This window comes from Ornithodoros turicata, chromosome 1, assembly GCF_037126465.1.
Source record: "Ornithodoros turicata isolate Travis chromosome 1, ASM3712646v1, whole genome shotgun sequence".
In the NCBI taxonomy this organism is placed as follows: domain Eukaryota; kingdom Metazoa; phylum Arthropoda; class Arachnida; order Ixodida; family Argasidae; genus Ornithodoros; species Ornithodoros turicata.
Window position 1 is genome coordinate 153417036 of NC_088201.1, and position 26079 is coordinate 153443114.

Here is a 26079-nt window from a genome sequence, read left to right on the forward strand (position 1 = left end):
AATTTAAAATTTAGCATATATAAGAAAATATCAGGAGGGAAGTTGCTATTCATTGCTCATTCCAACCTAAAATTGAGAGAGCGTACCTGACCATTGTCATTCCTAAAATATATATTGCCATTGTAGCAAGGTCACAAAACAATAAATGTAGTCTTTTGCGACATCCCTGCATGTTCATTGTATCCTGAAACGCATAAGTGCAAGAAATAAATCTTGAACTTGAATAAACTTGATGTTGTATAAACTTGACATAAAATGTTGAATAATATAATGAATGATATAAAATATTGAATAAACTTGAACTCGTATATTCTGCATAATGTAAAAACCCCAAGACTAGGGAACACGAAGGGACAGACACAACACGAAGTCTCAAACACAGCTGAATATTTTACTTCACAAAACAAGAAATATATACAAACAGAAGGGAAGGGAACGCAACAAAATAGGAGGTCATTTCGGGGGAACGAGCAGTTAGTTCAAGGCCGGACCGGGGATTACTGAAGGTTTGCTGACACAGTTTCCACAAGAAGTTATAAAAAGGGTCTCTCTCAAAAGTCTTCTGTGAGGGTCCACTTCGGATGCCTTTACAATGACGGCAGGACGATCTCTTTCTGTCATGCGAGTATATCTTTTCCCGGACCGTTCTTTATGGAACAATTTTTGTCCAGAACGCAGTACGGGATATTATATACATGGTTGTTGTTAACCTCAAGTCGTTTCTTATTGAAATATTGGCTGGGAAACGTGCTGTAGTACAATCCCCAGCGCTGCACTGCAGTGACGGTCTAGTTTCGGAATGCAAAACATAACGTAATTAAGAATCGGACGGCAGGACGCCTGTGAAGCACTGTTAGGATACATCAGTATACTGGAACCTTACAAAATTGTGTGATGACAAACAACGACCAATGCTTGCAGCGCAATAAATACTCACAATCTCTGTTGCCTCCCATTGTTTTCTATGGGCGCACACAGCACTTTAGGGCCCACCAACATGGCGGCAGAAGGCACGCCTCTCCCCCACGAGCCCCTCTCCCATGCGCGATCCAGCCTTTATACATAGAGATCAGTGACCCAGACATTTCGCGCCAGCGAGTTGGCAACCATGTGATGGATAGAGGTACGCGTTACACTTTCAGCGTTTGTTGTCAAAACTCAAACGCGCTTTTGATGAATCTTTGCAATCTCATTTGTTGTGTTTGTGGGAAGTAACTGGTGACTGATGCTGTTGTAGGAGACATGACACGTATTACTGCACAGAAGTTCTGCCCGTTTGGATGTTTAGAAACTGTGGTATAATTACAGCTCGAAAGCTTTAAAGATATTTAGGAAGGGAGTTGCCTCAGGACAGAAGCCGCCTCTGGCGGCTTCTGTCCTGAGGCAACTCCCTTCCTACATCTCTACCGGTTCGCTGGATTTCTACCCATTAAAGATATTTAGGGCTCCCAATAAAAGCGCGCTCTACTTACAATTGCGCGCTTTTATTGGGAGCACTAGATATCTTTAAATTCAGAAGGGGATCTCTGATTATGTTAAAATTACATTTCTTTTGTCGTTAGGGTACGCTTCCTATATCCATGCAAGACAGAAGTGAACGCAAGTGATACCCGAGGAGGTGTCCCGTACTACAAACGCTTTATGCCTCACAGAGAAATCATGAAAGAGCTGGTCACGGGCAACTGCACAGGTAATGAACTCGTACTTCCCTCAAAATCATCCTTACTCAAAACTTGTCAAAACTTATCCTCAAAATGCCTGTCTTATGGCAGGCGATCTCAATGAATGATTTCGTCCTCACTAATTCAGTGTTCTAGCATGGCTTAATTACAACGCTCTCAGTCTATTAATCTGAGCCCAGTTTTCTGACGTGCTGGCTTTTCATTTAACAATCCAGATTTCGATCACGTTGCGAAAATACAAGGACTGGTCTAACTCACCGGATACTTCGCAGAATTTAGCAGGACAACTTTAAGCGCGCCTAAATCCGTACACATCCACGCTTATTGCCATGTGTCATGCAAGAGCAGTTTTGCTTCCCTGTCTGATTCAGTTCGGCGCACCAGCTCCCGTGGCCTAGTGGTTAGGATGACCACTTTTCAAGCTGAGCCTCAAGTACACTTGCATCCGTGTCTGTTAGTGCTTTATTGCTGTAGCTGCTACACACAGATATGAAGCATATTAAAACTGATGTCGTCCATAGTGCCTGGAGGTGAGGTGCCTCTCAGGGTTGGCAGAGAAAGCTGTTGTGGCACCAAAATTTAGGCAGTGATGACTTGGCTATTTTCTGGCTACTTTTGTGGATACTTCATGTCACTTTTGTGACCCTCTGTACCTAAACCAGCCTTCCCTTAATTGGTACGATGTCCTTCACACTGTTTCGTTTGTGTGCTGGAGTTTTTGAGGGCTTGATAAGAAGCCATTCATTCAATATATGATGCCTGCATGTCGCCGACTACAGCATTAGCTACATACAAGAGAAATTGGCTACTTTCTCACGGCGCGTTGGTGACATTTTAGGATTTTGACCTGGCAACCGTAGTGCTGTTTTTTGTTTCCTGCAGTAGGTGCAGAAGCACAGCTTACTCTTGGATTCAACTTGGCAAGAATAAATTTCGATCCTGTCTGTGTGTTGCATTCCATGTATGCAACTACGTGAACATGAGAAAGGACACGAGAGAAGATGACATCTTTCCAGCTCGATAGCCCGTTCAAATGCGCAGTGCAAGGTCTCCCTCTATTTTTAGTTTTGTTTCTGCAGCGCGACAATATTTCAAGAAAGAAAACTGCGATTACCTTTAAGTAAAACGTTGTCAGTTATGAAAGATTGATGTGAGTTAGACGACATCACATATTTTTGCTACATGATCGAAATGCAAAATTACTTCCATGTTCTCCATGGTCAGTTATACCAATTATGTCGTGTGACAAAAAAAAAACTCAAGAACAAACACAACAGGGACTTTGGAAAGCTGTCATTCCAGGCAGGAGGAGACCTGAAGTTTGAGTTAATCGTATTGTAAAGTAGCAGACGGGTAGTGTATGCCGACGGCTTAAATTAGCAGCTTGTCTTGTATTTGTAAACATGGTACAACGAGTGTTTAGTTTGCCAGCAGAATTATGCTAAAACAGCTCAGGGCAGCGTCTGGTAGGGTGTAATCCCCACTTCGTTAAGCAACAGTGAACTATGTTCCCGACTAATGGCTATCTAGTCAACTTCTTTCATTTTAAACCCAGCGTTGCCCGCATGCATGGAGGACAGAAACGCAGAAGTGTCCTCTTCAACCATTTTTTCATTGGGACGGCCTTCACATTGCATTCTGGGATGCTCCTGCCTGGCGCGTGACCCCTCATGTGATCTCAAGAGCATGTCCTGGCACGGCGGCTCCCAAAGCAGACGACGCAAGCTGCAGTTGTCTTGCAATTCAGATATCAGAATTGTGTTGAATGTGTGCATGCAGTTTTATTTTTGCATGTTTCGAGGGTTAACCCTTCTAATACAAGACCCGAAACGGTCTCCTGGACAAGTATGCGGGACTAGAAACGTCGCGCCAACAGCGCTGACTACTTTTGTGCTAGTTGCTCAAGCGGTGAACAGCACCATTGATCAAACATTTACAACAATAGAGTGAATCAGATGAATCTGCGGCTCAGCGCCAGCTCACTAGCGAGTGATCGAGGATGACCCAAACAAACGCAGGGGTCCGAAACAACCGATCACATGCTCACGAATTAAACATTACTGACGGAGCTGTTTTCCGTTCGACCAGAGCTGCAGCCGGGACAGGAACGCGTTACCGTAACGTTGTTTCCACGATGGTTCTCACGTTATTAACAGTAAATGACTTTGGAAAAGCACGGAAAGCAGCGGGGGCAACAAAGCGTTGCAGAACCGAGACTTTATAGAAGATCACGTGGCGAACGGGAAGTAATGGTGGTTTTGACTCAACGCCACCTAGACAGAGAAAGCCTGCACATTGCCTTCTCTCCCTCCTTCGCTACGTGGACATATAAAGTCAGAATTCGTCTGCTAGTGCGATTCGCCGTCCTGTGAATTCAAGAACCCGCAGTTGATTGCAGCTCATCTGGCACCTGCAGACCTAAATATTTTGGCAAAAAGTGCAAGTGCAATCAGTTTTGAGAAATATTGAGACCGTTTTGCCCTTTATTTCCAAGTTTTCCAATTTAGTACGTGGGGACATTCAATCACAACTCGCAGATGACAGTTGTTCTTCTCCATGGCCACGACAGCTGAAAGCACGTTCGTGATTGGCTACGGCTATTGAAAACACGATCCTGATTGGTCGACGAGCGCACAGCCTTTCTGTATCTAGGCGGTGTTGTTTTGACTCGAGTGACATCTGTTCGAAACAGCCGCTCCCGTGTTTCCTCCCTCTGTGTCCACATGCTACGTGTTTTTTTTTCGCGTAGTTCTTTAATTTTCTGCCATACTTGACGAGCAGTGCACATTTTGTGATGGCATTCACACAGCGTTTTGCTCGTAATTTTCAATTTTAATTCGATTTTTAAAAACTGAGTGCAATTGGGACCAAAATTTGTGGCACGAGAGTAAGGAGGACTCGGGCTGTCAAATAGATAAATCTTCCGAGGTTGCACCCCTATACTGTGTTACGGTACAGTGCTGAACAGAAGTTTACGGAACATGCTTCGATGCGTTCCTTCCTCAGAGTGGCACCCTAAGAGCGAATGGGACGAAAAAGATTTACAGACATATGCCTAGTTTGTACGGTACCATTCGCTGCTAGCGTGTCACACTGTGGGAGGAACGCGTCTGAGTATGTTCCGCGAACTTTTGTCCAGCGCTGTACGTTTAACAACTTCTTGTGTAGAGCAAAGGGGCCTTGTAAAACTGTGTATGAGGCACCCTCCCCAATCTCCATGCGTGGAAGGAGTTGGTGTCTGTCGTAGCCTAAGCTCCGTGGGGCAGCTGCCCTACCTGCAACCACTTTCCGACACCCCTGTTGACAAAGTGACAACCAAAAGTTTCTATTTTTAGAAACAACAATGTCTGTGACCATTCCCGTCCACATTAAAGAAGAGCCACAAGGTACCAGCTATTCTGCATTGCCTGGAAACTGTGATACAACTGAAGACAGATCTACAGGTAATTTGTAGGTCTTTGCTAAGCTCCTATTTGCATGCCAGCAGTCCCAGCGAGCAGACGCAGAATACGAATGACCAATTAGTTGTGTTACTAGAGGAGTTACTTACTCCCCAATCATCCTCATCATAAAATGAAGTTGTTGTTTTAACTTGTTCTTGTGTGAAAGTTGGAGTTTCAGGGCAGTATGTTATGTATCCATGCATTTTGGCTGTGCATGGTCTGTGTGGAGTCTTTTGTAAGTGTGCAGCAACATGCACAGTGCTCCAATTTCTGAAATTTGCTTGCCTTTGATAACCTGAACAAAAAAATGTTTCGATGGAACGAATTATCCGGATAATCTCTCCAGCAGCGACCAGTGATCACCACAATATCGTTTTCTAGATAACACTATTTCTTTAAAGGGACAACAGAGAGAACATAGAAACCTCTGTAAACGTATATAATGCATTCCTGGCCACTAGTACATCCACCATGCAGAGTGTGAACCAAACATTAGAATAACGGAGATAATGACTGAAAAACCACAGCCAAAAAAAAGGCTGTGAAAAAATAGCACTGAACTGTTGAATGCAATATGTCAGAAATCGGATATATTTCAGATAGAAGTCATCCTTGAGGGTCATTTTCCACCGATTGCCTGAGATTTTCCCTTTTTGTGACCTTCAGTTGACAGCTATTAGAGAAAAATCTGCCACCAAAGAGGGTCATTTGTTGCAGTAATTAATTGGTTTCGGTTTACATATTTTTGTCACAGCAAAGCGCAAAAGGACTTAATTCATCGGTGAGTGAGGGAGTGGAAGAGGGTGCTACTGCACTTCACCACGGCCATCCGCGACAAAAATATGTAAACTGAAGTCAGTTAATTAGAGCAACCAATGACCCAATTCACCCACAGTTTTTTCTCCAAAAGATGTCCACTAATGGACCCAAAAGGGGTGGTACCCATTTTAATGCCGACTGTGGCCTGCTTTAGAAATTGTTGTTTCATGAAACTCATTTGAGTTTTTATTTAAATAATGAACGCCTCCCACTCCTTCACACGGTGTGCAGCTTGTATGTGGTAATGGACAGATACTTATAAAAAAGAAAATACTTCAATTGATGCACCCGTTCACGAATTATGTAGATTTTTCGCGGGATTCAGCTGAAACACCCTGATGCAATGGAGAAACCCGATGTGGCGTTAGAAGCAGGTGATCTTTCCCGCTGGAGCTTGGTGTGACCTTGGAGGGACCTTGGAGTGACATTGGAGTGAGGAAAAGATGCAAGCGACATTAGGCCGCTTGTAGGGGGGGTGTCGCTCGATACTTTTTTCATGTGTGACACTGAACCCGCATTGAATGCAATATTGCAGAAATCGGATATACGAGGGGTGTTCAAGTCAAACCGGGACTTTCTGTCTCCTGAGTGTACAAGTGGCTCGCGCTACTTCTTTTTAGTCATTTTCACACGCGACAGGCCTCCGCATTCACCACGTGGTGGTCCAAAGTTTGTGCAAAACAGAAGACACGTGCTGGACAAGATGGCCGACAACGAGATGAGCGCGCACATTGAACAGTGGACTGTGAAGTTTCTCGTGAATGAAGGCGTAAAGTCATCTGAAATTCACGGAAGACTTCAGGCTCAGTATGGCCACGATACACTCAGCCGCAGCAGAACGTTTGAGTGGTGCACTAATTTTTTGCCTGTAAGTTCATCTTACTTTTGCGAAAAATGAAAAGTCCCGGTTTGACTTGAACACCCCTAGTGTTTCAGATTGAAATCACCCTTGTGAGTCATTTTCCACCGATGACCCGATATTTTTTGGTATTGCTTCATGGTCCCTTTAAAGGGATGGTTGCATCCAGAAACCCATCTGTGAAACAGACACCACTAGCATGTGTTATCTAAGTTCATTCGAGATGGTTAGTGTAACTGGCCGAAAAGTCTTTGAGGTAATGTTAATGGGGAATGTTAATAGGAAGCCTGTACAATTCTTTCTGTACAGATCCCATGCAAAGCGAATGCCAATCAACGCTAAATTGTTACAGCTGGATTACTTGGAATGTGGAAAATCCAGATACGAGATAATTGTGCCAATGGTCCGAGGGCAGTTATTTAATACTGTGATTGAAGTGCACATTTGGCATTGTCCCCTCTGGACATGTGTGAACTTAGTTGTAGAAATCAAATAAGTATATATGCAAATGTTTTCCGTGTTTTGTTTTGGTTTTGTTTTCATTCTTTCTTTCTTTCAGGAAGAGATATAAGTGGACCTGCAGCCGTGAAGGAAGATCCCTATGGCATCAGCTGTTCCGTTTCAGCTGCAAACTTGACAGGGACTCGCAAAGGTGAGTGATGTACATGCTGCTTCACCTTATGTGTCACCAGTGGCGGATCTTGAGGAGGTCACCCCCCCCCCCCCTTTCCAGAGAAAAACAAGAAAAAGAGAACATGACTTTATACATAGAATCTGAAGTTTTCGGGAAATATTTTTTCTAAATTTGGGGGGTAAAAATCGCGTAAGTAAACGTGTGCTATAAATTAAATTAAGGTCGAGTGGAAAAACTTCCAGTACGCAAAATTCAAGGAGAAATCTTGCTCAGTTACTCAAAGTAAGTGAACTGGTTCGGTGCAAATGGTGATGTGATTGTGTTTGCTGCAAAACAAGTTAGTGTGCATTCCTACGGACTCCTCAGTGAGGGGAATTTGCCACGTAAGAATCAGTGTTTCACCCTAAAGAGGCAACCTTCAATTCGGGGAAGAATCGGGTTAAACCCCAACACTTCAGGCACTGTTTATACACTGGATTTCCTTGTCTCCCCACCCCAACTGTGCCCTTCAACAAAGAAACTGCCCTTTCCCCCTACACACCCAGTGTCTGGACACACCCATGCACAATCCGGGGTCTGGATCTGCCACTTATGAAACCTTGTGACTTGGACAGTTCAGACACGTCATAGATCTGCTGTACGTTGAGCATTTTTTTCAACAATATCGAGGATTTCCGCGCCACACAAAGCTTGCAGAGTCCCAGAGTCAGTGCAAAGTCAGGAGGTGGTACTGCTCTCCGCCACTGTTGTGCACGTGCGCCTTTTGTGGCGCACTTTAAATTCCATTTCTGCAATAATTATGACTCTGTGGGATGAAATACTTGTCACGGTGCATTTTACTGGCCTGCTTAACAGTTCTACAGAAAGAAAACAAGGTGTTGAAAAAAACTTCTGTGCCACTTTAGTTCACATATAACTAGGGCCCAAAAATTTAGGCTCTAAAAACATGGAAAATAGGCAGGCATTTAGGCCCTCAAAAATGCCAAAATAGGCAATAAGATGCAAAAATTGGCACGTTATTCTGGGGCCCTGTCCTGGTCAAAGTAATCTACCTCGATTACTTGAAATTTCTTCTGTCATTGGTGTACAATCGAAAAAGGCGTGAATATTAAAAGTGGTTGACACGTTCTATCAACCAATCGCCCCACATGTTATCTTGGAAAGCGACCCGCCTTATCGGTGTTTCCTCCTGAGAACCCGAAGGCCACACCTGTGATCTGCCCGCCCTGCCTTGTTGCATCGGTTCTTTGTTGTCGGAAACAGAAAACTCTACCTGTGTAAGACTGAATTTCGTGGAAAATGCGCAGGAAAGCACGCTCGTAATTTCCTTTTTTGCTGTTTGTCATTTTTCTTGACGTACAGGTGTGCAAGACGGCAGTGTTTGTGTGACACCGTGATTGTACTTGGCATTTATAATTCGGTATGTGCCCGTGAGATGGCGCTGATGGCAGGCAACAAAACGATAAAAGCGCGAAGGATCATTGCAAAGGGTCGAACGGACAGTGTGACGCGAGCCATAAACGCGCTTATGAGAAATCGGATCGTGCTTTAAATCTCGAGCTTTATTTATGAGCTTTCCTTTATATTTTTCTGTGTGTTCGTGTACTCAATATGCGACTCAACATGATAATTCGCATTTCAATATGCTTCTTTTGCTCGTGAGCTGTGGGGGTGGTAATGATACCGCAAATGAGCATTGATAGTTTTACTCAACAAACAGTGAACTTTGATCGATGAGTTTTTTGTGTGCACACCGCTACGTTGCAATAACACTGATTGTACGGCTCAGACGACGCCTCGAAAAGCCCGCCACTTTCACGCATACGATGCCGCGATCGGCGCAGAGAAACGGCGTTAGCGTTGCTTTTCTATCATTATGAAACAAAAAGGAAGAAAGATAGGAATTTTTTGTTGTGACGAGCACATACAGACTTTATACAACACAGTAAGCAGAAATGCACATGCAGACCCATCACGAAACCCATCGCTGCTCAAAGTAATCGACCCTCTTTCGCTACATTACTTTTCAGCTTTGGAACTAATCTTTTACGTCATTGTTACGCCAAAATGACGTAGGGTCACGGTCCGAGATTAGGGCCGAGAGGCTGCGAAGGAAAACTAGGTATAAATTTCAGTTGAAACGGACGGGATTTAAGGGCGGAGTATTTCGTGGGAGCCCCCCGCCCTACAGCTTGTGACGTAAAGTAATCGAGGTGTTCCATCTTTTTTCGCCACACACGCGACATCCTCACAGAAGATTCTAGTGGAAGAAAAAGCGAAAACACTGCTCACAGAGACGAAGTTCCTTCCCGCGTTCTGTTGAGCACTCACACGGTGCGGAACATCGGAGAGTGGCGTACCGCGCACTTTGCAGACGACACCGTCCGCGTCTTTCCTGTCTGCTACGGAATATATTGTGGCTGTGTTGCAGGATATTCCCCACGGTTAGCTCGTGTGGCCACTGGACGTTGAGTGTGAAAGGGTGCAATAAGTATTGTGTCAGCTCCGAGGCATCGTGTACTTTTTTTGGTTTTCGACAAACAGGGCACTTATAAAAAGGGCACCTTGTATGTCTGTTTAGTACCCCTTCCCTCCTGAAATCAGTGTGGCCAAGTGGGCACTGCGCCTGCTCACCAGTGATAGGTAAAATGTCAAAAGACTGTCACACAGCTGGATCTCGATCTCACTGGGTTTTCGGGCAGACCTTCCCAGCAGGCATCTGCACAGTTCTCCCCAATGTACCCAAAAGTGTACGGGTAAATACTAATAGTCCCTTTGTCTCCCACTCCTTCTTGACGTTACCTTTCTTTCCTTCCCTCTCTTTCTGACACACAAGTAGAGAAATGCTCCCCAAGTTTTTTTATGGGAGCTTTCCGGGAACAATGCGCCCCTGTCTGGCACTGGGTGTTTGCCCGGGTCTTTACACACCACCGTTGTATTGTTGTAGCATTGTTACATAGGCTGTATACTGGTACAGCTCGAATCACAGTTAACTTGAACGTGCCTCCGGCCTGCGGAGTGTGAAGGGAGCCACTCTAGCGGCACTTAGGTGAAGTGAAAGGAAAGAGTGTGTCGACTTTCCCCCTTGCCACGAGCTGTTGACACGACATTGCATTACCAGCTGTTGCTGTCACCGCGACGCTTGTTTGGGTTAGTTGCGATCATGTAGAGGTGTACGCTGGCCGATATCGCAAGGATACCATGCTGTTATCTCATTGATATGATATCTCTATGATGCCGGACAGATCAAGTTGGCTAGCACCGATTGTAATCATTGCAGGTCAACTCAGTTCCTTACAAATTAATTGTGAATCTAACAAATTTGCCACTAGAGTCCATGCATCCTCATTAGTTTTATCAGAATGCTGAAAATGCCCCACTCAGCAAAGCGCGGCCACCTTCGCGTCTATCAGTGAGATAACGGCATCACGTCCTTGCGATATCTGCCAGCATACACCTCTACACAGTCGCCTCAAAGGCAAACGAATGTTGCGATGATAACAATAGCTGACGGTAATGCGATGCCGAGTCAACAGCCCATGGCGGGGCGGACACCCCCGCAGCACAAGTGGGACAGTCGAAACACTCTTTCCCTTTAGTTCTCGTAGGCGCCGCTAGGGTTGCTCTCTTGCCGCTCTGCTGGTCGAAGGCGCATTCAAGTTAACTCTGCTTTGAGCTGTACATTTGTGAGTGGTATTAAACAAGATTGTTGCTTCTTCCCTTAGATACACCAGTGGTTGTATTTGACTCTGTCGGTGTGAAAGAAGAACCGTGGGACACTGCAAACCATATGAACACCGGGCAGTTCGTCATAGGCTACTGTACAAGTGAGTTACGCAACATATTTCTTCCACTACGAGTTGCTTTGCTTTTCTGCAACTGGGAAACTGGCCTGATGTCCGACTGACGTCCAGCTAATGTCCCAGCCATGGTAGCATACCTGTAAGAGAAACCAGGTTATCTTAGTGGTTAGAGCTCTCTTGTCAAAATAGTTACAGTTTGCTAGTTCTACAGATTTTTAATTTTTTTTTTTTCGCTTTTGAGACAGCATCTTTGAGATTATATGTCACGTGAAATGGGCTGCATACCGTATTTACGCGATTCTAAGGACCCCCTTTTTTTTTTTCAAAATGTGGCAGCTCAAAGTAGGGGAGGGTCCTTACATTCGAGTACAATGACTTCGAGACGTACAAATGCCTTTAAAAAAGCGAAAATCCTGGCCTTTATTGCGCTAAGACGTGTCGTCACCGCCGTCGGTTGAAACAACGGAATCAGAGTCGGAGTTCCCGGCGAGGTTATCCTCCCACAAAATGTCATCTTCCGTGCCGTCCAAGGCGTTGCTTATCGAGCACTTTTTAAAGGACTTTTCGACCATCTCTGGGCGAATGCCTTTCCACGCATCGGAAACCCACTGCGCGATGGTTGCCGGAGATGCCTTCCGTATCTTGCCTGCTGGCGTCCGCTCGCGGGCACCATCCCGAATCCACGCTTCGTATTCCGCGCGGAGATTCGCCTTAAACGGCTTGTTTATGGAGACATCGAGGGGTTGCAGAACGGATGTCAGCCCGCCAGGTATAACAACGAGGTCGCTGTCGTGTTTCCTACACTGCTCCTTCACTTCCTCCGTAATGTGGCCCCGGAAAGAATCGAGCACCAACACTGACGGAAGATGAAAAAGTGCTCCCGGACGCCTCAGCCACACGGTCTTCAACCAGTCCACCATAAGTTCTGATGTCATCCAACCCTGCGCTTGGCAGCGGACAACAACGTCCTTTGGAAATGGCTCCTGTTTCGGTAGGGTCTTCCGCTTCAAAATCAAGTACGGAGGCAGCTTTCTGCCATCAGCCGTAATACACAGCATTACGGTAACACGAAGTTTTTCGTGCCTCGTGGTACGGATGGTCACTTCCTTTGCACCAACTTCATTAACCGTTGTAGACCGCGGCATGTCTAAGTACACAGCAGTTTCATCTGCATTTCCTATCTGTCCCATCAGGAATCCCTTTGCTCTTCGGAGGTCAGCCACATAACGTTGGAAACTTATAACTTTCTGCTCTGGCAGATCGTTGTGCGACGACGAATCGAAAATCCCTGGCGTTTCATAAAGCGTTGCACCCAGCCACGGCTGGCTCGAAACACGCTGCGAGGAATGTCCAATCTCTTCGCTACTGCATTAGCTTTCTCACGGATGCCGTCGCAAGTCACCGAAAATCCGTTTCTTCTTTCTTCTCTGACGTACTCAGCAACTTCAGCTTCGAGCTCCGGGTGCTGTCCGCGTTGGGGGCCCGTGAACTTCTTCCTCGTGGAGGCACAGCCGAAAATCATGTCCCGCTGCCGCCGCCATCGTATCACACATGTCCTGCCAACACCGTATTCTTCTGCAGCGTAGTGGTTACTGTTCGACTCGGCGCACAAGATAACTTTCCGCTTAAACTGTGCGGAGTACGATTCACGTCTTGAAGTCATCGCTATGGCAAGACAAGCGAGCGTCCAGCGAAGCCGCGCAACCAAAACCTCTGTGGAGTGCAGGCAGGGTCGCACGTGGCTGGCGGAATCCGCACGGTCGGCGAGGAGAAACGAAGCGAGGGCGAAGGATGACTCAATGTCACGGGGGTCACGGGAGCCATTGGCGTGAAGTTATGGCGGAGGCGCGGAGGGCCCAACGCGAATGTTCTTGCCACGCGGGGCTCCGCGCAAGGGTCCTTAGATTCGCGTGCAAACTTTTTTCTAAAATTGCATGGGCCAAACTTAGGGGGGTCCTTAGAATCGCGGGGTCCTTAGATTCGAGAAAATACGGTAATTTCATACTAGACCAGTCCCTGTTTACAAGCAGTGGCATTCACATTAATGGTCTGCGTGCAATCTTATGAAATTCTTCCAGTGCAATAACAGGTCTTGTAGCCATACTCACTTGAAAAAGAGCATTGTGTTTGGTAAAGTTACTTGAGTTCAAGGTACCTTTTCTTCCTTTCCTCAGATGCAACAGGGACTATAAGCCATCCCGTTTGCATCAATGCAGAACCTCAAGGGACGAGCTTCGTTATGTTACCAGGAAATAATGGGGCCACTGGGCAACTGACCTTTGCCGGCTGTTCAGGTGAGGATTTATTAGAGAGTGTGATTGGGAGAGGGAACAGCTTCCCTTTCCCTCTTGCAAGCATCTTCGAAGTCGTGCTTGCTACATTATGCACCTCGAAACTCCTGACTGCGCGGCCATGTGACTTCCAGCATGGTTCCCACTGGTCTTTGGCACCCTTGAATAACATATTTTCTCGAATCGAAATATTATCTCGAAGATTACCTTTCTTTCTGAATTCCTGCGTTCCAAAGTTGGGCTGCTTCTTAGATCCAAACGTCCGCACCAGGACGAGGTCGGGGTGAGAGGCTGGAACAAGCGACGGGATTGATCCAATAGGGCGGTGCAACCGATGCGTGTTATGGTTGCCAGTGCCAGTCAGTGCGAAACACACGAAGCAGAGCAAATACATACTGCCACAACAGGGATGACGTCCATTCAGTGTCATGGTGTCGTCCCTCTGCTGCGTTTGAAAGCAAAGTTCTCTCTTTCACCACTGAATGCGGCAACAATTTAGCAGCGCTGAGGCGGTTTCATGTATCGGAAGAGAAATGGCTGAAGCAACAGGAGGAGATCAAGTTAAAAAAGTGAAACCCTCAGTGCAGGCAAAGAAGAGGACACAACGTCCTTTGTGTATAGTTAGAGGCTGATGTTTTTGGGTTTTATGGAGTTCAGAATTCGGTTGGGGGGGGGGGTAAAAATTGGGTGTTACCTTGTGAGCAGGGAAACGTGGTGGGATCTGGTGAAAATTCTTTATTTGCATGTTTTTCGGGTAGAAATAGACGTCATTGTTCTCACTTGGAATGATGTAGAAACTCAGCAGCACTTACATGGCAAGACCTTCAAGCCATCAAAAACGTGGAAGGTAGTCCATTCCTATTTGTTATTCACAAATAGGGTCATCTGTGCTTTGAAATGTTTGTCGTCCATCGGGCTTCTCTGTGGACGCTGCATGTATTTCATCTTGCTGAAAATTTTATTTATTTACATACGCTACAAACCCCACCCAGGTGGGAGGCACATCAGTGACAATGCTGCAGGGGCCAGAGTTGCGTATCTGAGTGATGCGGACTTCCAATAGTCAAGCAGTGCAAAGTCCTCATTTGTAGGGGCATCCCCTTGAACATATTCACAAAATTCCTCTTACAGCTGATCACTACATTCCGTAACAAGAGAGAAAAGCTCTTTGTAGTCATCAAACTCGTGTGACGTGAAATCTGTGGATGACTTATCCAGTACAGCAGCTTTTTCCCAGATCACGATTTGTGGAGGCATGTTTGTAGTGCCAGACAGGTTCCTATTAGTAACAGTTTCTCTTCACTTGTTTAGTGTCTGATCACAGAAGGTGTGACAGGTTGCTTTCGCAGTAATCTTGACATCTTTTGACAGCATTGCCAGGAGCATTAGAGCCTTGCTGCTGGTCCCAACATTTGTCTTAATGCTGGATAGCACTTCATGAAGCTTTACATTGACTAGGTCATGGTATTGTGGAAGCAGGAGCTGTCCGTTCGCAAGTTTCTGTTGAACCTCTGTGACTGGCTGCAGCACCTTGAGGATGAGCACACCTGCTGCATAAAACTATTGTTTCTTTCTACACAGCAGGCTCTTCAGTTTGTCTACCTTGGCATTGCCCCCAGTGTGTGTCTCAACTATAGCTCAGTCTAGCAGTCCCACATTTCAAAGTGTGACTTCGAGACACCTGTAAAAGCAGTACCACCTTTTGGGGCACAACTGCTGGTGGCTTCTTTATGTCTGACAGAAGGACGCCATTGTTAGAGCACAGTTCCTGATATTCCTGGTACAGTCTGTTGCTGTGCTCAGAAAGTGCACCAGACTTCAAAACAACCTGCTGAAGGCGCACAATACATTCTGACGCAGTTGCGCTTCCGAACACCACGTGAATCAAATGGGGCACGTCTCTTATGTGAACAATGTGTAGAGATTCTCCCTCATTGATGCCCTTCACCATTCTTTGCAAGTATTGGGCGGAATCGCTTGCAATCACTACGACGTCGCTCGAGTCTTTACCAAGCGATGTGAAAGCGTGGCGAAGTATGCCAGCCACAGTGAACGCGTTGCACTGCTTCACGCACGAAACGTCCACGATGTAGACAACCTTTTGTTGTCTCTGTGAACTGTTGAGACACACAAGGGTATTTACGGTAGAATACCCCAGGATGTCAGGCGACTCGTCGACAATGAAGCACACTTTCGCGTCTTTTACGTCATCATGTATCTTCTTCATGTGCTTGTCGAAAATTTCGATGAGTTGCTTACGACACAGCTGGTGCCCTCCGGGCATGGTTTAGGCAGCTGGGCAGTGTTTGCGTACAAATTCCCCAAGTGCACCTTCAGTCTGCTCCAGGCTTATTCCGCCTTTGGCCCGTGCGTTCACGAACTCATGAACGACGCCTTCGGCATTCTTTTCTCTTTCCCGTTGACGGTAGCACACTTCAAGCATAGTCTGCGCTCCTTCCACCTTTTTTTTTTCAGACTGTCATGCCTTGCTGATGCGAGGTGTTCCCTTATACGATCGTGGGGTTTCTTCGCCGGATCCGACGGTAGCGCCAAGTTACCAGGGTGTCTACCAACCTGGAAAACCTGGACAACAGGGAATAGTCAGGGAATTTTGATGTGACTGGAAAAGTCAGGGAATTGTCAGGGAATTTGGCTAAAAAGCAGCTGAAGTCAGGGAAAATCGTAGGCAAGTGCTGTGATGATGCGCAGCGAATCATGAGTGCCGACCGGTGGTTGAGAGGCGATGCCGCAGCAACGTTACTGTGAGTAGCAGTTAACCAGTATGACAAGCTCTGACGCAGAAAAGTAGGGTAGCCCCACTAATACTTAATAAATGGTCCGTTTTATGTTGGATCTGGTATCAAAACGTATGAGCAGGCACCAAGTTCCCTTGTTTTTGTCAGGGGATTCGGTTGAAATAGTCAGTGAAAACCTGGAAAAGTCAGGGAATTTGAAGGCTGCAGTTTGGTAGACACCCTGGTTACACAAACGGCATGCGAGCACATTTTCGTTGTCTTCCTTTTTCACGATTTCCACATCGTTGGCCCAGTCTTCAAGTCTTTTCCTTTTCAGACCCGCCATCATGCCCAAAGGCGATTGTCGCGACATTAATCTTTAATTAAATTAATTAAATGGTAATAAATTTAATTTAATTAATTAACGCTAGCACAGTTTATCAGGCGAAACCACCAACTACGAAGAGCCGACAGCCGTCAAAAGCGAAACGGTGCGATTCCTCCATCACGGAGTGGACGACTTCTGAGCACTTTTATCAAATTTAATTTGTGAGAAATTGAATTAACCAGTTGAAATTCGCAAAGCGAACTTCACTACAAGTGTAGTAGCAGGGAAACAATTATGAAAGCTGTTCATTGAATCACGCACATTGGCAGTCAAGCTCAGTGTAATGTACTAATATCAAGTAAACTTGTTTTTGCATTTTAGTGCCCCTTTAACTGTCACAAGGGACACATATGTAATTCTTCTGTGGAAATTCTGCTGACAGCTTTGTAAAGTGGCCTTCACCCCATGCAGGGAAGCATCAGTTGAAGCCCACCTTCCGGAGGTGTTTTTCATGTTCGGCGAGTAATCGAATATTCAGAAAACTGAATATTGGTTATTCAATTTGTGAATCGAATACTTCGAGTGATTGATATTCGATTCAAATTCGAGGACTCGAATATTTGCACATCCTAGTATTTATGTATGTACTGGTAATTTTTTTATTGTCGTTGCTTTTTGTATGTCCCATTTCTGTTATATTCCCTGAAGGGATTAAACACTATTCCAAAATAATAATAATGTTGTTATAATATATATAGGGCCTGACTTTTTAGGGTTAAACCCGTATCCGCCCGATATTTACCCCCCGAACGAAATCTGTAAAATTCGGGTATAACCCGAATCTACCCGAAAACATCCGGGTCGCGTGGCACACTCATAAGCGTGCATTAAAATAAAGTTTGGTAACATTTATAAACATTAGTTCCATGTTAAGATAAATTTTTATTAAACAAAAAAAAAATCACCCGAATACACCCGAATTCCTGACGACAGAATATGCCGTAACGGAATTTAACCCGAATACACCCGAATTTTCAAATGAAAAATATCACCCGATATTTACCCCCCGAATTTGGCCAAAAATAAAACCCGAAAAAGTCAGGCCCTAAATATATATAATGTTAGAACATATAATAATATAACTAGAGCCTGATGTTTTCGGGGAATTATTTTTTTCTAAATTCAGGGGGGGGGGGGGTAAAAATTGGGTAAATATACGTGTCAACTAAATTAATGCAAAATCGGGTGAGAAAACTTTCCGTACGCTAAATTTGGGGAGAAATGGGGCACAGTTACGCAAGCTAACTGTTCTGGTTCGGTACAAACGGTGATGTAACTGTATTTGCTGCCAAACACGTTAGTGTGCATTCCCACAGACGCCTCAGTGAGGGCAATTGGCCGGGTAAAACTCAGGTTTCATCTTAAAGAGGCAACCTTCAATTCAAAGTGCAAATTAGGGGAAGAATCCGGTTAAGCCCTAAAACTTCAGGCTCTAGATATAACGTAGCTCTTCTAGCGGATCTCCCCTGAAAAGCAGCAGCTGTTTTGTTGAAGTTACTAGAGTTAAAAGCTTTTTTTGTTCTTTCCCTCAGATCCATCCGGAACTACAAGTCATCCGCTCTGTATCAGTAGAGGCCCTCAAGCAACCGGCTTTGTTATGTTGCCAGGAAACCGCAGCAACACTGAGCAACTGAACCTTGGCAACTGTTCGGGTAAGGACTTCTCTGCCGAAACAATCTACAAACAACCAGCATGGCTTCAGCAGGATGGCCCAGTAGAATCAGGCTTGTTTATTTAACATGCTGTCAGAGACCCTGTACGGACAAAAACAGGAAAGGAAAAAAACACACATACTGTGCAGTAACACCCTGCATAACACTGCATAACACTGACAGCATCGACAAATTCCATGACAGTGCCACATTCAGCAGCAGGTAGTGATGAATTCCATTTGAAGGTGTGTTTGTGTTAATGACCTAGAGGTAAAATGAGAAATATGTCCATCCTTGTCAACGTTTAGTAACGTATTACTATACCATTGGAAAAATAATTTAAGTGCATCAATTTTCCTACGGGAGCAAAGAGAATTTAATTGTATTTCTTGAAACATCTCTGTGACTGATCTGGTTGTGGAATAATGTCAAAGGGTAAAGCGCGCGGCAAGCTTTTGTACCTTCTCTACTTTCTGAATCAAATTGGTGGTATGCGTTATTGTAAACATGGTCTAATGAGAAATCTGTAAGCAACATATTTCACATCTCTTGTTGCTAATTTTAACTTAACTATCACGCATTAATCACTTTTGCTGTGGGAAACAATTGTTGTTTTCCCCTGTTGCATTTGCTTTCAGATTTTTCTGTGGTGCTTCATGATTATTAGTAGTGCTATCAAGAAATGGAAGGATTCTCCAGTTGAGGAGGAGGAGGAGGTTGAGGTCGGTTTTGGGGCAGTCTTTCTCTCAACGTACTCTCCTTAATGAATTATTCCGTTTAACCAATTAAAGTGCAATTTCTTTTTTTCAATTTTGTGATGCAGTAGAACCTTTTATGGTGAACTGGTCAGGACGAAGCCATCGATTTACTGTATCAGGAGTTTAATTATATCAGGAAAAGGCATGTAAGAAAAATCATAACAAGCCCACTAACTGGCGCATTGGCTACACAAGCTTGCAAAAGAACCACACGAGCAGTGCTATTTTGACAGTATGTCCATTCTTTTGGAACGAAAAATGCTGCACCAGTTTTTATGAACCCACAATATCTATGACAAAAGAATGTGAGAGGGGTGGGTGCTCCTGAAACTAGCTCAGGAAGTGCAGGCAGTGCAGGCAAAAAGAACGAACCTAGTGTTCTTATATCCTCGGAGCTTTTTCAGTTTCCCAATTTCGCCATCCGGGAATTGTGTCTTCAATTTGCTTCCTGTTCTTGACTAGGACTGATGTCGTTGCTGGCAAGACACCGAACTCACACGCAGCTTGTTTTTGCATTTGTGACAATCTCACTGTTGATAGAAAAAAATGCGCGGACCGCACAGCACAGGTGGCACAAACGTGGGGGGGTGTCGTTGAAGGCAGCAGTGGCAGTGATGGCACATGCCTTGTTTTGGTGTTTTGGTCTGTTTCTCCTGCCCCCATGCCTCTTACAGCAGCGACCATACCAAGTAATTTTTACTCTAAGTGGTATCTTACGTTGCTGTCGCTTACTATATCAGTACATTAAAGGAGCTCTGAAAGCACTTTAATCACTACCATGTTTTTGAACCAAGCGGTTCGTAAGCTTATTAAAATGCACCATGCGAAGTAATTCTATCAACAGGCGCACAAATATCGCAGAATTCGATTTTGAAAATCGCGACCGTGCGCAACAGTGGCAATACCCGGAACGAGCCGTCGAGCCACTTACGTCATTTTGACGTCGGAAAAGTGGAGCCGCTGATTGGTTTCGAAGAACGTAGTCCGCTATTTTTCACTCCAAACCCCGCTGCAACGGTGGAACAAGTTTCTTTTCGCTTTTTCTTTGGTTTATCAGATGCAGTAAACGAAGATTGGTCCGTATACGGTTAGGCCGTGAGATTGTAGAGGCCATCCTGATTGAACTCCCCGAGCAAAGTCAACCAAAAATCGGTCAACCTCTCCCCGCTTGACCTTGCTTTCCCTAAAGCGGCCTTCCGGAGTAGGTGAATTATGAAAATAAACTTCAGGTGCCAGTTGAACGCTGTTCTGTCTGTGTCTGTGTTTTGTATGCTGTTTGCTATCGTGGTGACTGTTTCTTGTTGTATTGTTGGTGGCAACACGTATAAGCACAGTGCAGCACTAAGCGCTGCTTCAGTTCACGCCTCAAAATGATCGCTGCATGGCTGTGACCACTAATTCCGTTCGCTATGTCACTACATATGTCAATATTTGCTACCACCAAATGTTAGGAGAAGAATCGCAAGAGCAGGCACTTGCTAGGCGGTAGCCCAAAAGAATGATTTATTCTCGAGCGCGTTTCCCGCGCTTCAGACCAACATCTTCTTCCTCACATTACCCCCCCCTCGGCGAAGGCGGCTATGTCCTCATGCCGCATGATATGGTTTGAGCCGGATGACATGCACGGTCTGGATGGCGGGCGTTCTGCGGTCGGCGGGGGGTGTGCATGGCTCTATTTGATAGTTCAGCTCAGATATACGGCGGAGGACCTTATGAGGGCCTGTGTAGCGTGGGAGGAGCTTCTCAGAGCGCCCAACTCGACGCGTTGGCGTCCATAACCAGACCAGATCACCGGGGTTGTAAGATACCGGGCGATGCGACGCGTTGTATCGGGTAGACTGCAGTTGCTGAGAGTCGTGTGTGCGGATCCGTGCGACTGACGTGCGTCCTCGGCGTTGCACAGAGCGGCGGCGGAAACGGGATCGAGCGGATCGTCGCTAACCCGTGGGAGGAGGCAGTCAAGAAGGGACAAAGATTCGCGGCCGTACAGTAGGTAGTAAGGGGAAAAGCCTGTGGTCGCTTGGCGGGCGGTATTGTAGGCATAGGTGATGTATGGCAGAATGACATCCCAATTTGTGTGATCCGCCATCACGCACATGGACATCATCTCGGCGAGCGTTCGATTGAGTCTCTCAGTAAGACCGTTGGTCTGCGGGTGGTACGGGGTGGTAGTGCGGTGGACGATGTTGCTCAGCTGAACTACATTCTGGACAGTTTCGGAGAGAAACGCTGCACCACGGTCGCTGATCAGAGTCTGAGGTGCACCATGCCTTAAGATTATCCGCTCGAGGAGAAAAGAAGCGACGTCAGCGGCGGAGGCGGAGGCTGTCGCTCGAGTTTCTGCATACCGCGTAAGATAGTCGACAGACGTAATTATCCATTTGTTTCCGGTTGACGACAGAGGGAAGGGACCAAGCATGTCGATAGCTATTCGTTGAAATGGCGCGTCGGGGGGAGGTATGGGACGCAGGAGACCGGCGGGTGGCGTGGTCGGAGGCTTTCGTTTTTGGCATGGGGCGCATGATCTGATATACTTGGAGACAGAACGATACATTCCTCTCCAGAAGAAACGATCACATAGGCGGCTGTAGGTCTTGAACAGCCCAAGATGACCAGCTGTTGGATCGTCGTGGCATGCCGCAATTACACCACGCTGCAGTGAACGGGGGACTACTAATAACCACTGTTCACCATGCGGCTGATAATTTTGGCGGTAGAGAATGCCATCTCTGATGGTGAACAGTTTGGCTTTCCGAGATACAGGGCCAACGGCGGAAGAGAGCTCATTGATGACGTCAGCAAGTGCAAGGTCTCGGCGCTGCTGAAGTGCAATATCAGAGAACTGGAGCGCAGCTATAGTGGGGGACAGCTCCGTAGTGGTCGGAGCCGGGTGCCGCGACCAGCTATCAGCGTCCAGGTGTGTCCTGCCGGACTTGTAGCGGATTGAGAGGTCGTATTCTTGCAGTTTCAGAGCCCATCGCCCAAGCCGACCCGTAGGGTTCTTCATCTTGGTCAGCCAGCAGAGCGCATGGTGATCCGTGATGACGTGAAACGGGTGGCCGTAGATGTAGGGGCGAAACTTGCCCAATGCCCAGACGACTGCCAGGCATTCTTTTTCGGTTATAGAATAATTGCGTTCACAATCTGACAACGTGCGGCTAGCGTAGGCGATGACTCGCTCACTTTGGTTGAAGAGCTGGACTAACACGGCTCTTATGCCATGGCCGCTGGCGTCGGTATGGACTTCGGTTGGAGCACCTTCCAGAAAATGGTCAAGGACTGGTGGGGAACTCAGCGATGTTTTCAAAGACATAAAAGCCTCTTCTTGCTCTGAAGTCCAGGTGAATGTCGCGTCCTTCTTTAATAGGCGCTGTAAAGGTTCGGCAATGTTGGCAAATCCCTTTATGAAGCGGCGGAAGTATGAGCATAGCCCAAGAAATGAGCGTAATGACTTTTGGTTCTCCGGAGGAGGGAAGTTTTGAATGGCCATTATCTTGTCTGGGTCAGGGTGGATGCCGTCTTTGTCAACAAGATGACCCAATATTTTTATTTGTTGACCTCCGAATGTGCACTTCTTTGCGTTCAGTTGAAGCCCGGCTTTACGGAAGCATTCGAGTACGGCCCTTAGACGCTGGATATGGTCATCAACGTTTCCAGCGAAGACTATTACATCGTCGAGGTAACACAGGCAGAAGGTCCATCTGAATGATCGAAGGATCGTGTCCATCATTCGCTGAAAAGTTGCTGGGGCATTACAGAGTCCGAATGGCATAACTTGAAACTCGAAGAGCCCATCAGGGGTTACGAACGCGGTCTTTTCACGATCCTGCTCGTCGACTGCGATCTGCCAGTACCCTGACCGAAGATCCATAGAAGAGAAATATCGGGCACCATGCAAAGAATCTAATGTGTCGTCGATGCGTGGTAGGGGATACACGTCCTTAGTAGTGGCGGCGTTCAACTTCCTGTAGTCAACACAGAATCGCCATGTCCCGTCCTTCTTACGTACAAGGAATACCGGAGAAGACCAGGGGCTGTTGGATTCCCGGATGATGCCCTTGCTGAGCATATCCTTTACGTGGTCCTGTATGACGCGACGTTCAGCGGGAGACACACGATACGGACGGCTATGTACGGGAGGAGAGTTCCCGGTCAGTATCGTGTGTTTTACCGTGGTGCACGAACCTAGGGGAGCCCCGCTCACATCAAAGAGATCTGAGAAGTCCGAAAGCAGGTGTGAAAATCGTGCCTTGTCCTCGGGCGGAAGATCAGGGGATATCCTATCTTCCACGAGGCTTATATTGCCCTTAGTCTTTGGAGTACCATCCGTGCTTGACGCCGAACTGAGAAGAGCAGAAACCGACAGATCGCCGAAAGAGAATGTTCCGAGCCGTATCCCCGAGGGGAGGAAACGAGCGGGTATATCACTAATTCGCTATGATCACTAGTGCCCGTCACTTCGACTAGCAACTTTGTTAGCCATTCAGTTAATTCCTTATTCAGCTGGAGGAGTGTTCTTGCCCATACGTTGTCAGATACAATCCAGTGAAATCTATATCGAAATATGCCGTCGCCGGCACACCGTGCCATCAGGAGTTGAACATTTATTGCCTGAGTTACACACCAACATAGCCAAGCAGTGTCATAAGACCAGTGATGGCCACTAACTACTTCACGATGGAGTAGTTTAACTAGTAGTTCAACTACTTTTCAGAGGAGTACCTAGTTAAAACTACTTCTTTAACTACTGCAATGTATTTTAACTACTATAACTATCTAACCTACTTAACCTTGTCCATCAACAACAATCCCTTGTAGTGTTCTAGGACACCTAAATATGAATCACGAGCAATGACAAACTTGTGCCTACTCGATCAGCTAAGTTGCAGAATTATTTTACAGCAAATGAGGCTTCACTAGACCAGTAAAGCTTGCGGCAAAATCTGAAGTAGTTGGTGCTAGCAGTAACCTAACTACTGTAGTTAACTACAAACTACTACTACTGTGTACTCAAAACAGTAGAAATCCTAATCAACATCATCATGACACTACAGCTAAATAAATTCCACAGCAAATTCCACAGCAGTGTGCTGCAGTAGTTCATGTGTTGCTCAGTTCTCAAGTAGTAAGTAGTAGTAGTAGCTCAAGAAGTAATCGAGATTTGTTCGCTTCTTAGTCTCGGTATTTGTATTCGAGTTTCAGTGAATGCCAGTTGTTTGAAAAATGTACGCAATCCAAATTTTGATGTTCAGGTACCCGTAGTGTTCGTTGAAGTTGCATGAATTTATGGAATGTTTTGTTCTTGCCCTTAGACGCAACAGGGACTATAAGCCATCCCGTCTGTATCAGTGGAGCACCTCAGGGAACCAGTTTAGTTATGCTACCAGGAAACCATGGCAACACTGACCAAGTGACCACAGGTGATGGTTCAGGTGAGGAATCCTCTCTACTGAAGTTTATATCTGTGTACAAACCATCAGCATGCCCTCAGAAGAATGAACCTGCCTGTCTGCCATCCCATGCCTCAGTGCCATGCCCAGCGCTAAGGGCATTTGAAGACTTTCTGCATACAACCGGGCTTATAGACATCCTATGACGCGCTGAATGTGTGATGTGTCCTCTGTGTGCCCCCAGCAATTCCGACTCACTTGGTCAAAACTTTTGAACTGCATGTTGAACTCCATTATCATCTCTGTTCTTCTCTGGACATCATCCTCATCTCCATTTTTTTCATCATCTCATCACCTCTTTGAACTTTCTGTGTGTAAGTGTACTGGGGGTAGCCAGTTCGACTTCGTCGAAACTCACATCCCCATTTTTTTCTTTATCACATCACATCACATCGCACCTCACTATCAATGGTGGAGATGTGCCTTTCTGAGTGTCGCTGTTATGCTGACCCGTTTCGTGGAATTTCAGTTTCAATACGTAATTTTAAAAACAATAGTGGAAACACAAAAAATGTGTGCACAAAAAATTATTTTTTTGAACAAGCCATAGAGGAGTCCTAATATTCAAATTGTGCAATGCGAAAAACTAATAGTGATCTTCATATAGTGAAACAAATTTTGAATGTCTCTCTACAAGATAAAGGCTCGTGAAGGGGTGTTAACTTGTAACAGGTAGGCAAAGGACCTAGTGAGGGCACAATTATTGTGCTCCTAAATGAGATGACAGGAGACACTCACTTGAGGAATATTATAATAAGGCATGTATTTTCGCTTAATACAAAGCACACCTGCACTTGCAGTGTCACTATTATCGGACTTCTCTGGTAGCATTGCAAGTTATAGTTTTTAAAAATTTTGAAAAAGCAAAGTGGAACAGCTGCGTAATGTAGGGTGGTTCACTGACAAGCGCATCACAGCTCGCAGATTGTCATGAAACAAAAGCGGATGCTCAACATTGTCAGGCAGCACCATTCACTTCCTGCCCTGACAATACATCCTGCAGCTGAGAACGCTCTCTCGCTGGGAACATTGTACTTCGGGCCTTGTGTTCCAGGGATAAACCCGGTAATAAACCTGATTTTACCACCGTCACCCCTCCAAATTTGCATCATCATCACTTGGGGTAAAACCCAAAACGTGAGACGCACACTTTGTTTTTCACCCGATATTGACCCATATGGCCCGACTTTCTCTATTTTATTGCTTCTGAGACATGGTTTGCCCTCCAGTTTTTTTTTAAACATAGGACCTGAAAACACCAGGCCCTATGTATACTTAAAGCCTTGTGTTTTAGGGTTGAACCTGGTGAAACCCATTTTTACCGGCTTATTTCCATCGCCGGCACTTGGGGGTTACATCTGGAAATACCCTGAAAGTGTCACATAAGGGAAACTGGAGCTGCAAAGACAAAATTTACAGCAGGAGATGCGAGTCAGATACAGCCTTTGTTGCGCCTGTCTCCCGAAAATGAATTGTTACCAACTAGCCCAGTTTCTTGCTTTAATGGCTTTGTCTAAGTGCAAATTCAGCCACTGATGCAGGCAATGGAAAAGGTGAAGCACTGC

The 26079-nt window shown here is 45.8% G+C and overlaps 1 protein-coding gene across 3 annotated transcripts in view; it reads left to right on the forward strand.

Annotated features, from left to right (window-relative positions):
- Nucleotides 1–1146: 1146 nt before the first annotated feature.
- The window catches only part of LOC135371204 (uncharacterized), a 42022-nt gene continuing 17089 nt past the window's right edge, over nt 1147–26079 (forward strand). For 2 of the 3 annotated variants that reach the window (XM_064605266.1, XM_064605284.1), the window contains exons 1-8: nt 1147–1296; nt 1563–1690; nt 5018–5125; nt 7363–7455; nt 11163–11264; nt 13415–13534; nt 18187–18306; nt 24377–24496. In XM_064605266.1, coding sequence (XP_064461336.1) covers nt 1642–1690; nt 5018–5125; nt 7363–7455; nt 11163–11264; nt 13415–13534; nt 18187–18306; nt 24377–24496 — 712 coding nt within the window. In that variant the 5' untranslated portion in view covers nt 1147–1296; nt 1563–1641. Of the gene's footprint in view, nt 1297–1435; nt 1691–5017; nt 5126–7362; nt 7456–11162; nt 11265–13414; nt 13535–18186; nt 18307–24376; nt 24497–26079 lie in introns of those variants that run through there. The other variant, XM_064605275.1, reaches the window with a different exon arrangement.